The 13,770-nt window shown below is 45.0% G+C and overlaps 1 protein-coding gene across 5 annotated transcripts in view; it reads left to right on the top strand.

Annotated features, from left to right (window-relative positions):
• The window catches only part of Stat5b (signal transducer and activator of transcription 5B), a 78,274-nt gene that overhangs the window by 39,290 nt on the left and 25,214 nt on the right, over nt 1–13,770 (top strand). For 4 of the 5 annotated variants that reach the window (NM_001113563.2, NM_011489.3, XM_006532723.3 and 1 more), the window contains exon 2: nt 11,182–11,319. In NM_001113563.2, the coding sequence (NP_001107035.1) occupies nt 11,192–11,319 (128 nt within the window). In that variant the 5' untranslated portion in view covers nt 11,182–11,191. Of the gene's footprint in view, nt 1–6,344; nt 8,861–11,181; nt 11,320–13,770 lie in introns of those variants that run through there. The other variant, NM_001362682.1, reaches the window with a different exon arrangement.

Below are 13,770 nucleotides of genomic sequence, written 5' to 3'. Positions count from 1 at the left end.
TGGAGAGTAAAGCAGTTGCCTGGCGTGTACAAGACCTCAGCACGGCATAGTGTGGTAGCCCATGCCTATTGTCCCAGCACTCAGGAGGCAGAGGCAGGAGAATCGGAACTTCAAGGTGCTATACGGCCAATACAAGGCCACCCAAGGCACAGTAATACCAGATATATAGGCCATATTTAAATTAATTATCTCAATAATGTCTTATAATGATATGTTTCTGCTTAAAAACAAAGGAACAAAGATTTACCTGTGTGTGTTTGTATGTGTGTGCACGTGTGTGTGTAGCATGTATATGTGTGTGTGTAGTGTATATATGTGTATGCGTGTGTGTGTGTGTGTGTGTGTGTGTGTGTGTGTGTGTGTGTAAGCCTGAAAACCAAGATCAAAAGGACAACTTGCAGGGGCTGGTTCTTTCACCACGTGGCTCCTGGGGATTGAACTCAGGTCATCAGGGCTTGGCCACAAACGCGTTACCCGCTGAGCTGTGTCTCCACCCCGTGATTCTGCTTTTAGTGTGCTCTTGACAGTTATATCTCTGTACGCATGTCTCTCAGGTTTTTTTTTCCTAAACCAATTCTTCCCTGTTCAGTTTGTTGTTGTTGTTGTTGTTGTTGGGTTTTTTGCTTTGCCATTCCTTAGAGCTAACAGTTTGGATTGGAGGGAATTTGTCCCATTCTTGGTTGTTTCTTTTCCTTAAGGTGTGTAGTGCACTTGCGGCTGTTATCCCCTATCTACAGCAGAACAGCCGCCAACGCTGCGTTCTGTTTCTGGGCTGGGAAGTCCTAAAAAACAGCATGTTTCATGTGTGTTCATCCGTGTGCCGGGGGCCATGCTGATGGTCTCTGTGCTTCCAGGGTGTATGAGCTGCAGGGGCGGGCACTGCTGCTTGTCTCGTCACGATTCCTCGTGATTCATCTTAGCATGTCAAGTCTGAAAATGTAGAGTGCCACTCTGCCCGCCCTATGGGTGGGGTTGCCCAGCCCCTCCGTTAGAGTGTTGTCCACCCGATTCACCTACTGATGTGCCTTTTCCTTTCTTTTTTTTGTTTTTGAGGTCCAGGGAACTGATAGCAGGGCCTTGTGCCTTCTAGGCCAGAGCTCTACCAGTGGGCCGTGTCTCCAACTCCTTCTCATTCTGTGACTAGTAAGAAGCGTGCAAAGGCAAGAACATCCTGTGCCCAGAGATGGATGTTATCTATGGCTTCTGCAGCTTTGATGCTCCTTGTCTGAGTCTACTGTGTGTGTGTATGTGTCTGTGTGTGTCTCTGTGTGTGTGTCTGTGTGTATCTCTGTGTGTATCTCTGTGTGTGTCTCTGTGTGTGTCTGTGTGTGTGGGTATGTCTGTGTGTATCTGTGTGTGTGTCTCTGTGTGTGTCTGTGTGTATCTGTGTGTGTGTGTGTCTGTGTCTCTGTGTGTGTATCTCTTTGTGTGTCTCTGTGTGTGTGTCTGTGTCTCTGTGTGTATATCTGTGTGTGTGTCTCCGTGTGTGTGTCTGTATCTCTGTGTATGTATCTCTGTGTGTGTCTGTGTGTATGTGTATCTCTGTGTGTGTCTCTGTGTGTGTGTCTCTGTGTATCTCTGTGTGTGTCCAAGTGCACGCATGTATGTGCACAAGTCTATAGAGGCCAGAGATCAATGTTGGGTGCCTTCCTCAATTGCTTTACAGCAGCAGTTCTCAACCTCTCTGGGGGTTGAACGACCCTTTCACCAAAGCCCATGAGAAAACACCGATATTTATATTACAACGCGTAACAGTATCAAAACTACAGTTATGGAATAGCACAAAAATAGTTTTATGGTTGGGGGCTCACCACAACATGAGGAACCATATTAAGGGTCGCAGCGTTAGGGAAGTTGAGACTGGGTATCTCAGTGAGCCTGGAGCTTGCCCACTGAGCTGTGGGGGCCAGCAAGCTCCAAGGATCCTTCTGAATGCCTTCCCAGAACTGGGAGCACAAGTGCCTGCTGTTCTTTAACATGGGTCCTGGGAATTGAACTCAGATCCTAAAGACAGCACAGTGAGTGCTTTGCCAACCAGGAGCCGTCTCCCCAGCCCAGCCTGCTTTCTTTTTGAGGGAGCACGTGTTTTAATATAAACATGGTTGTATTTAGGTGAGAAGTTTAAATATGCGAGAATCCACTGATGTGTGCTTACTCTCTGCACGCAGCAAATAGCCACCCAACCCCCGCGCCCCCCTTTTACCTTCTGTCCTGTCCTTCTGTTCATTACCTCTCTTCTTCCCAAAGCGACACACGGTGGGTGAAGATTTATGACTGTCTTCCCAGAATTTTATTATCTGTGTTGCCCGGGCAAATTTTTTCCTTTTTTGTTTCTTTGTGGGCCACTTTCACTCCTGTTCCCTTCTCATGGGCTTATGATTTTTTTTTTCTCCCCTGAAAGAGAATCTTCTTTCTGGTTGCTTATAAGCTAGTGGTTAGGTTGTTTTGTTTTGTTTTGTTTTGTTTAAAGGGCAGATGGTGCTAGTATTGACCTACTTTTAGATGTGGTCATTTACCCTAACCTTGCTCGGTCAGGCCAGTATGAACACAGTCTTAATCTTCTAACACTGTGTTTCATATTTTCTGTCTCTCAAAGTCCTTGTATTCGGTGACCACTCAACACAGTAATGATGTTGACATTGACAGTGAGAGCATCCACATGACCAGAGACCTGGTCCCTTATCCCCCTCCCAGGATCCCTCAGTTCTCAGCGGGTGCTGGGAGGTTTAACCATTTGCAATGCTGGCACCTTGCCTGGAACTTTTCAGATCAGAACCAATGTTTATCCATTGAGTCCATCTGCCAACTGTCCCTAGCCTTTGCTAAAACCAGAGTCTCCCAACACTGGGTTTCTCCTCTCTCTTTAAATTATTAAGTGTGACAACGTGTGCACAAGCACAGAGGGTGACATGACAACTCACCACAAGTTCTCAGGACACAGGCGGTGCTGGGCAGTGGCAACAGGGCACTGCACAGTCAGGGCCTCTTGGCACTGAGAGATGGGGTCATCTTGGTAATGGCATTAAGGGCATGTGCCACCAGGCCTAGCTTTTTTCTCTTTTTCAGTTACAGCTTTATTGAGATAGAATCACGTGTTATAAAATTCACCTTTTTATTTAGTTTGGGGTGTGTGTGTCTGTCTGTCTGTACCATGGCATGCTTGTGGAGGTCAGATGACAGCTAATGGATGTTTGCTCTTCACTCCACTATGGGTTTCAGGGGTCAAACTCAGGTCATCAGACTTGAATGACCAATGCTTTTACCTGAGAGCCATTTCCCTGGCCCCATCAACATTCTAAAATGTCCAGAATTCAGTCTCCCGGGCGTTGTAGTCCATTACCACTGTCCAGCCCAGCCTTAATGTGTTTTCCTCACTTCCTCGCTTCCCCAAAAGTTCAACCTCACTCTTTTCTGTGGCTCTGAATTTGCCTATTGTAGAATCACAGTGTAGTTCAGGAAGTTTGTCCTCCACAGTTTTCAGTGTTCTCCTTCTGAGTTGGGGGAACAGGACTCACAGTGCCCCTGCCCCACCCTTCCATAGGTTCTTGTCTGTAAAGCCCTTGTGTCAGCGGGACTGATTAAGAAATCAGAGTATCTGGGACTGGAGAGATGACTTAGCAATTAAGAGCACTGGCTGCTCCTCCACAGATCCTGAGTTCAAGTCCCAGCCACCACAGGGAGGTTCATAGCCATCTATAATGTGATCTATACATAAAAAGGGAAGGAAGGAATGAAAGAAGGGAGGAAGGGAGGGAGGAAGGAAGGAAGAAGAGTATTAGGGCCAGCAAAATGACTCAGTGGATAATGATGATTGCCACCAAGCCTGACATCCTGAGTTTGATCCCCAGCACAACACACAGTAGGAGAACAAACCCCCTACAAGTTATTCTCTAACTGCCAAAGGCGTGCTATGGTGTGTGCGCACACACGTGCATACGCGTGCGCACACAAATGCAATAAAAATAAGAAAAAGAATACCTTATTCTTAAAGGAAGGTAACTTTTGTCCTGTGGAGCATTAGGAAGCAGGAGGATAGCAGGAGCTGCTCATCAATCAGATGAAGTTTGGAAAAGCTTGTTGGTGGGGTGAAGATGGAGGTGGGGAGAAGGAAGTGCTAAGTGTAAGTGTGAAAGAATCATTGGCTCTCCTCAGGGGCTGACCACACTCAGGCTCTGTGTTACATACTTACACACACACACACACACAACTCAGAAGTTATAGAAACTCCGAATAGTAAAAACTAACCTGGCAAACCATATCTCTCTGTGAGTGTTTTAAACCCTCATCTCTCCTCAAGCCAGAATTTGTTCAGTCCATTGGCAGAGTTTCGCTGGAAGCTTCCAGCAAGAGAGCCTGCTTTCCGCCAGGGAAGTTACAGCAAAACAGTCTCTGGTGTTCTGAAAACCTTCAGAGTAATGGCTTTGTTTGCAAACGCTTCTGCTTGGGGCTGGGAGTGTGCCTCAGTTGGTAGAGCTCTCGACTAACAGGCACAAATTGACCCCCAGAACTAGAGTAACAGAACACACCTATAATCTCAGTACACAGGAGGTGGAGCAGGAGGAGCAGGTATTGAACTACATAATGAGTCCAGTGCCAGAGGCAAGCCTGGGCTACCCAGAGCTGACCTAAATATATTTGTTAAAGAAAAAGTTTCTGATAGAATGTTAGCTATTGATACAACATAACACTGATCACCAGCATAGTAGATATCCCTTCCTTTGGTTTCCAATAAGCCTGTGAAGTTGAGGTTTTTATAAACAGGTACTTCTGGCCCCTTATTTAACCTTCTCCACCCTTGGTCTAGGTGTTCTGGGTCAACATAGGTGCTGGGTGTGTTTAGCCGGTATAGCACTCTGTGTCCAGGCCCTGGCCAAGCTGTGAACTCCACAAGTGTGACTGCACAGAGCTCGGCTGACTGTCAACACTGTCCTAAAAATATGATGGTGAATCCAGTTCCCAGGGTTTAGAGCGGCCCCTGTGATGATTTACCAGCGATACAAACCACTTCCCTTGTCAGAATGTCACGAACTGAAAACTGAGCTGCCGGGTCAATAAGCAGAGAAGAGCATGCGCATGCGCGGGGTAGGCTGTCTCCATGCGGGTGGAGGAGCCGCCCGGTGGCTGGATTGACCATGGGTACAGGGCCGGTGGGGGCCCCCCCACTTACACCTGTGTGCACAATGTTTCCTGGTGAGTGTGGAGAGTTCTGACAGGCATGGGAGAAAAGCACTAACCAGACCACAGGTCTTGAGCATTTAAACTGGTAAGGAGTGGGAAGAGTTTTTTGTCTGGAGTGAGTTACTTAGCATTTAGGAAGTGGAGGCAAGGAGCTATAATGGGTACAACAGTAACCTTCATAAATCTATGTGGATAAAACCCACAGTTTAAAAGTAAAACGGACATGACTGTACTATTTAGTGTGGATATATATATACATTTTTTTTATTTTAACTGACACAACTGGGAAAGGGCATGCTCCCTCATACAGTGTGCGATGATCAGATCAGCTTAATTGTCAGATCTGTCACTCAACATTGATGATGTGTTTGTGCTGGGAGCGTTCAGATTCCTTCTCCTCGTGACGGATAGTGAGCAAAATCCACACCGGAGCTCTATTTTCTATCCCTATTAAAGTACTTTTATGTCGTGAAACTATGCTGTATTTTTCAAGATAAGGCAATTACCACTTTGTATTTACCAGCTATTATCCTTCAAATACTGTACTATTAAAAAAAATACCATGACACGCTCAGAATTGGAAACATAAAAATATTCTGACCAAAAAATTAATATATATATTTTTTTTCTGACAAATTCTCAGAGCTCAGCATTCTACTCTTTAATAAAAACTAAGAACAAATATAAAACCTGAAACACAAATTGCCTTTATACCATGCAGCTCCCTAGAGTTCTTCTTCTGTTTCTGCAATATTGTTTTTACATCTTTTGAAGCTGGACACACCTTTACTACCCACATGAGTGTAAGTGTGAGGTAAAGATAGGTGGATTTCTGTGAGTTCAAGGTTAGCTGGTCTACATGTTAAGTTGCAGACCAGCCAGGTCTACTGAGTGAGACTCAGTCTCAAAAAATAAACAAAGGCGTTTGGGTTTTTTTTAGGTTTGGTTTGGTTTGGTTTTTGTTTGTTTGTTTGTTTGTTTGAGATAAAGAGAGAGAGAGAGAGAGAGAGAGAACGTATCATCTTGTAAACCCAGGCTGGCCTTAAACCTTGACCTGTTTACCAAGTGCTGGGATTGCAGGTGTATACCACCCCATTAAGCTGTTTCTCTCTCTTTTTTTTTTTTTTTTTTTTTTTTAAAGATTTATTTATTTATATGTAAGTACACTGTAGCTGTCTTCAGACACTCCAGAAGAGGGAGTCAGATCTCGTTAGGATGGTTGTGAGCCACCATGTGGTTACTGGGATTTGAACTCCAGACCTTTGGAAGAGCAGTCGGGTGCTCTTACTCACTGAGCCATCTCACCAGCCCCCTGTTTCTCTCTTAAAACAACAATAAACTCCGGAAATATGCTCAGCCAACAGGACAGGTAATAGATTTGTGTATTTGTTCATTTAGCCTATCGGTTCCCTACCAGTGTAGGTCACAACCCTTTTGGGGATTGAATGACTTTCTCACAGGGTCATCTAAGACCATCGGAAAACACAGATATTTACATTACAATTCATAACAGCAAAATTACAGTTATGAAGGAGCAATGAAATAATTTTAGAGTTGGCATGAGGAACTGTATTAAAGGGTTGTAGCATTAGGAAGAGTGAGAACCACAGATTTAGCAAATACTTGTTTACTGCTCTCTGTGCTGGGCTGCTACACATGCATTTTGGGGACAGGGCAGTTAAGACATGTCCTCTTCTATTGCGGTTCAGTGGAAGGAGACAAATTAAAACAAAAGAAAACTAGACAGAAAAATGACAGGCCTGTGTGATGAAAGAGAGATCACCCACATAGAGTCACCCGAGTTATACAGTTATAGCTGAGGAGCTCATTAAAGATGTTTCATTCTACACTGTAGAATTTCTTCTTCTTTTAAAAAAAATTTGTTTGTTTGTTTGTTTATTATATGAGTACACTGTAGCTGTACAGATGGTTGTGAGCCACCATGTGGTCACTGGGAATTGAACTCAGGACCTTTGGAAGAGCAGTCAGTGCTCTTAACTGCTGAGCCATCTCTCCGGCCCTACACCGTAGAATTTCATACTCATGTTATGTTCTGTAATAACTTTGAAAAGAGCTGATCTGAAGCTGGAGAGACGACTCAGTCGTTAAGAGGCTGCCCTTCCAGAGGACCTGGGTTGTATTCCCAGCAACCACATGGCAACTCACAACCATCTGTAACTCCAGTTCTAGGAGATCTGACCCCCTCTTCTGGTCTCCACAGGTACTACACACATGTGGTCCACAGACCAACATGCAGGCAAACACCCACACATTAAGTAGATCGGAAAAATATATATCTTAAAAAAGGAAAAAGCAGACATGTCCAATTGTGTTTGCTCATATTTGTTTATTAAAGCAACAACAACAGAATAGTACTGCTTATCTGCCAAGCACCTATGTACATAAAGTTATCGTGTGTTTAGTAAAGATGATGCATGCCAGACAGTGGTGAGTGGATGGGAGGAGAGAGTGGGCACTGTGCTATTTTACTCCAGGTGATTGGAAAGAGGGCTTGGAACCTTCCCTCCATGTTCCTTCTTTTGTCTTGGATCAGTTCATCAGGTAGATTTGCAGACACAAGAGATTTTGGTGTCTGTTGGAATCACTCAAATTTTCATTAAGGGAGCTACTGTGAGGCCCCACTTCCATCTTGTCCTAGGGCTGAGTGTGTGGGCGTGCATATGTGGATCTGAGTGTGTGTGTGTGTGTGTGCGCGCGCGTGTGCATGTGCGTGTGTGTGTGTGTGTGTGTGTGTATACTTATGGAGGCTTGAGCTATTCACCTCTTAATTTTATTTTTGAAACAGGGTCTCACTCTGTTGCCCTGGCTGGCCTGAAACTTTCTATATAGACCAGGCTGACCCTCAAACTCATGAACAGCCACCTACCTCTGCCTTGTGACTATGACACCATACGCAGCCCCTTCCCTCGATGTCTTTTGAGAGAGTTTCTAATCTCCTGGAGTTCCTGTCTCCATCTCCCAGCTCTGAGATTACAAGTGTCCACCAGGCTTTTTACTTGGATTCTAGGATTTGAACTTGGGTCCTCTTGCTTGCAAGGCAAACACTGGCTGAATCACCTTCCTAGCCCAGTCTGCATTTGTTTGTTTTCATATATTTATGTTGACTTGCTGTGTATGAATGTTCTGCACACATGTATATTTGTGTACTATGTGCATGCAGTACCCTGGAAGGCCAGAGGAGGGCATCAGATACTCTGGGTCTGGAGTTACAGATGGTTGTGAGCCATCAGGTGGGTGCTGGGAAACAAGCCCAGGTTCTCCTCAAGAGCAACAGTGCTCTTCACCACTGAGCCATCTCTCCAGCACCCCCCTCCTTGTTCTTAACTAAGAAAGAGTGCTACCCGAGCCCCACTCTTCGTCTGTCAGGCCTCTGCATGCTTAAATCTCCAGTCTCCTCCACTCCCAATCTCTTTACTCTTCCTCCAAAATCATGAGCTGCTCCTGGTCTGATTTGGAGACTTCACTAAAACATTGTACAGTTGTCTTCCAGATGTTTGACTGGGATGCAGAATTGCTCTCCTGTCCCAGTTTTCCTGTGATGAACTCACACCCACTGAACTTTGCAGTATTGGAAAATCTCACTGTTATCTCAGCCCTGGAGCCTGAAAGCTCCGAGTTAAACCATCCAAGTATCCTATAGCCGCACACACATCTAAAATAGGTAACCAACCGGCACCCACCCTACACCTCACTGCTAGCTAACTGACCTGCCCCATAAATAGCTCAGTGTTACTCGATCCGACAGCCACTGCTCACAGAGAGATCTTTGTTTCCTGGCACACATGTGCGTGCAGTCTCTGGGAGTCAACAAAACCCAGGTCCAGTGCACTGGACCATGGCTGTAACACAATCCTTAGGCGAACTGTGAAAATCAGTAGCTAAGTCATTTTGAGATTGGATTCAAGACGCCCAGATCCGTATTACCAAAAGCAGTGTTACAGCAAGTCTGGTTTTAATGTCTGAAGTTCCTATTAACATAGCTTCTCCACTCTGGGGAATCCCAGGTCTCTGCCAAATGCACTTAATTCTCAGGTCTGTCTGAAAGGGCTCCTAGTAGTTTCAGAAAGCATCTATTTGTTTGTTTGTTTGTTTGCTTGCTTGCTTGCTTGCTTGTTTGTTTGCATACACTGTAGCTGTCTTCAGACACACTAGATCCCATGACAGACGGTTGTGAGCTATCATGAACTTAGGACCTCTGGAAGTATAGTCAGTGCTCTTAACTGCTGAGCCATCTCTCCAGCCCCCAGAAAGCCATTTTCTAAAGCGTGTTTTTGTTGGTGCAGCTTGTTTTGGTTTTGATGTTGTTTCTTTAAGAAAGAGTCACAGGAAGCCCACGCTGGCCTTGAATTCTTGATCCTCCTGCCTTCACATTCTGAGTTCTGGGATTAAAGGTTCTACCACAAGATCCTGTTAAAAAGAAAAAAAAAAAAAAACAGATAATCTCACTATTGCTGGGACTAGTGGCGCCAAGCCTGTAGTCTTAGGTTAAATTAGAAGACAGCAAGTTTAGTGGGCCATGGTGGAACAGGCCTTTAATCCCAGCACTCGGAAGGCAGAGGCAGGCAGATCTCTGAGTTTGAGGCCAACCTGGTCTACAAAGTGAGTTCCAGGACAACCAAGAGAAATCCTGTCTCAAAAAATAAAACAACAACAAAAAAGAAATAATATAAAATGAATAAATAAATGAAATAAAATAAAATGATGATAAGTTGGGCTGGAGAGATGGCTCAGCAGTTAAGAGCACTGACTGCTCTTCCAAAGGTCCTGAGTTCAAATCCCAGCAACCACATGGTGGCTCACAACCATCTGTAATGAGATCTGATGCCCTCTTCTGGCATGTCTGAAGACAGCTACAGTGTCCTTACATATAACAATAAATAAATCTTTAAAAAAAAGATGAAAAGTTTAAGGTCAGCCTGGGCTACAGAGCGAGTGCATAGTCAGCCTACACAACTTAGTGAGACACTGTCTCCAAATAGAAAGTCCAAAAGGGGCCTGGAATACAGGTCAGCCATGGAGCTCTTGCCCAGCATGGCCCAGGTCATAGGTTCAATCTCCATTACAAAAGGAAACAACAAACCCTACAGAAAACCAGCCCTGCCGCTCACCATTGTCACACAGCAATCCATTCTTCTCCTAGTCCACACATACTATTTCTGTGTTGAACTGTATGTATGTGCAAATTCCATAGCAGTAACTCCAGAGGTGAAAGAACATTGGGGAGCTTGGCCTGATAAGCCTCTGCTCTGGGTAAAAGAATGGCCACTAAGCCACTAAGATAACACACAGGCCTCAGTCTGTCCCGAGATTCTCCGGTCTTTCAGATCCTGTTCAAATCTTCCTGTTCATCTTCCATTTCACAAAACCCAAATACCAAACCTAGAGTTAGTTTTCAGTTCACTCCGCCGATCATTCACGATGACTGTTGGAAAGGATGCTTATAACCCACGGCGGTTTCAAGCAAACGCCAAGACCAGGTCTAGGATATTAAAGCTGTTGGCGACGCCTTCCTGAATGCCGCTGGTTTTGATGGTTCTGCTGCAATAGTCTATGCTTCATAGGTCCATTTGGGGCCCTTCCCACGGCCATGCTGAGTGTCTGCATTTTGAAAACCTGACAAAGCTGGAAGTCAGTTCGAGAATATTGATCCTGGGTAGCTGAGATGGTTCAGTGGGTAAAGGCGGTTACCGAGCAACCTGGCAACCTGCGTTTGATCCCTCGAACCCACATAAAGATGCAAGGAAAGAAACAGCTCCATAAAGTCATCCTCTGACCTCTACACATTCACCGCGGCACGTGTGCGCCTGCACACACATCACATACGATAATAAAGAAAAAAATTTTTAAAGATTTGACCTTTAGTGTACCAAAAGGAGAGAAAGCATTCATTCACTTTTAAACCCCGTGCATATTTACTCCAGTGGCTTTGAAGGGAATGGGGACAAACAAACAAACAAATAAATCAAGGTCTTTGTTTAACAGGTTGTGAACCATGGCTATGTGGATACAGGCTCAGCAGCTCCAGGGCGATGCCCTTCACCAGATGCAGGCCTTGTACGGCCAGCATTTCCCCATCGAGGTGCGACATTATTTATCACAGTGGATCGAAAGCCAAGCCTGGTAGGTGAACAGCTTCTAGATCATCTTTTGGGAAGTACGAGGATATTGAACTTTGATGAGAAAAATGTTCTAACTGAGACTTTAAAAGTTGTGAGTAACCTAGGCTTAGTGGTCCCCACCTGTAACCGTCATGATCCTAGCTGAGGCAGAAGGGTTGCAAGTTTGAGGCCAGCCTGAATTGCAGAGTGAGGCCCTGTCCCTATCTTGGAAGAAGAAGAAGAGGAGGAGGAGGAGGAGGAGGAGGAGGAGGAGGAGGAAGAGGAGGAGGAGGAGCTCTGTGTGTCGGGCTGGGTGTGTAGCTCAGTGGTAAAGTACAGGCATGAGGCTCTAGACTCAGCCCTCAGGACCTGTCTCCAAGAAAAGCTGTTTGAAAATCTTCATGTAATTCATAAAAAGGTATTCAGCCTTCTTTTAGATGCAGGGAGACGAAATAATTCTTGGAGTTTTAATTTTTGTTGTTTTTTAAATTATGTATATATGTGCACGTCTGTGTATGGATGCGTACACATGAGGGCACCTATCTGCAGAGGCCAGAAAACAGCTGGAGCTGGCGTTTCAAGTGGTTGCGAACCACCTGGTGTGGCCGCTGGGATCTGAACTCAGGTCCTCGGGAAGAGCAGGAAGCTCTCTTAACCACACAGGCCTCTCTCCAGCCTCTGAGCTTGCCTTGTTTTGGTTTGTTTGTTTGTTTGTTTGTTTTTGAGACAAGGTCTCTCACTTTTTGAGACAGGCCCTGGCTGTCCTGGAACTCAAAAGTGCTGAGATTAAAGGCAAGAAAGAACCATGCCTGGCTTTTTTTTTTCCCCCCAAGGTAAAGTTTCACCGTGTAGTTATGAGTGGCCTGCATTCACTATATAGACCAGACTAGTCTTGGACTCAAGATCAGCCTTTGTCTCCCATGTGCTGAAATTTATATCTTATAAATCAGATATTTAACATATTGATTTAATAATCAAAACATTCATAGCTCTCTGGTTTTTTGTTTTTCTGAGATAGGGTCTCATACTATATAGCTCTGGCTGTCCCGGAACTCACTAAATGGTTTTTTTTTTTTTTCTTTTTAAAAACTAATAATGGTTACATTTCAGTGTTGACTTAGCCAACATTTTTATCTCTATTATGAATTATATACTTGAGCTTTAAAATTGTTAGATCGGTATAACACAGTTCAGTAGCAATGCATCTTACCGTGCAGTGCTAGGACAAAGCTTACAACACACGAGACAGCTGTACCACTGAGCGGCTGCCTCCTCAGCCCTGCCGCATCCTCACCAGCCATCAGCGGTGCCCAGCAGCGTGCAGGGCAGGGAGCTTGCCCGTCGTTGGCCTCAGTCTGTCCGTGAGTGTCCAAGTTCATCACAAGTTCATCAGACTAGCCAGGCTTTGACCAGGGTGGTGAGCTCCTCTTTGGAGAGCCAGCCTTGTTGCTGCTGGGAGAAGGCTGTCCCTACCCACTGGAGATGTTGCCTTACAGTAATTGCTACAGCTTGTTAGCAAGGCTCCGTTCAGAAACAAGCCTGCCGAAGGAAGGCAATTAAAAAAAAAATCCCAGCTTCATATAATTAAGAGGGGGAAAAACTGACTAAATATGAGAACATCAAACACACCTCAATTAGTCCAGTCCTTTTCCTTTTCTTTCTGTTTTAATGATTTGGGAGATTTCGGAAAACATTAATAGGAAGTTTCTGCTGATTAAAAATCTCACTTAGAGGCTAGATCAGCGGTAGAGCATTCGTCCAGCTAAGCAGACTGGCTCCATACCACAAAAGAGAGAACAAAAGCCAACTTTCGTTTATTCGAGTACAACAGCGCATTCCTGTAATTCCAGCTACTCAGGAAGCTGAGGCAGGGGAATTACTTAAGCCTAGGAACTCGAGACAGTCCTAGGCAAATGGGCTTTCAGCCAGCAGATCTCCTGAGTAGTCTACTTATTGAATAAGCTTTGGGAAATTGGGGTTGATATTAAGGAAAACGTGGGTTTTAGGTAGGGTTTTGTTTTTTCCCCATAGAGAAATAGAGATATCACCGAAGAGTTTCCAGCTCTTCGTATTGAAGCTGTCATGAAGTCTCTGATTGTAGGCTATGGTTGAGTCCAAATTGAGAACCAGACTCCTGTGTTCTGTTCAAAGACTGGATCCTCTCAGCCGGGCAGTGGTGGCGCACGCCTTTAATCCCAGCACTTGGGAGGCAGAGGCAGGTGGATTTCTGAGTTCAAGGCCAGCCTGGTCTACAAAGTGAGTTCCAGGACAGCCAGGGTTATACAGAGAAACCCTGTCTTGAAAAAACAAACAAACAAAAAAAGACTAGATCCTTTCAACAGTGGGCTCCCAGTCAGAACAGAGGAGCAAGGCTGTGCCTGCAGCCCGTCTAGCCTTCCACTTCATACATATTTTCTTCAACCCATAGAGAATACACTTCTAAAAATTGGCTTTGTCCCTACCCTTTCCAGAC

This window comes from Mus musculus, chromosome 11 (genome assembly GCF_000001635.26).
Source record: "Mus musculus strain C57BL/6J chromosome 11, GRCm38.p6 C57BL/6J".
NCBI classification, from domain to species: Eukaryota; Metazoa; Chordata; class Mammalia; order Rodentia; family Muridae; genus Mus; species Mus musculus.
This window is presented reverse-complemented; position numbering and strand designations above follow the sequence as displayed.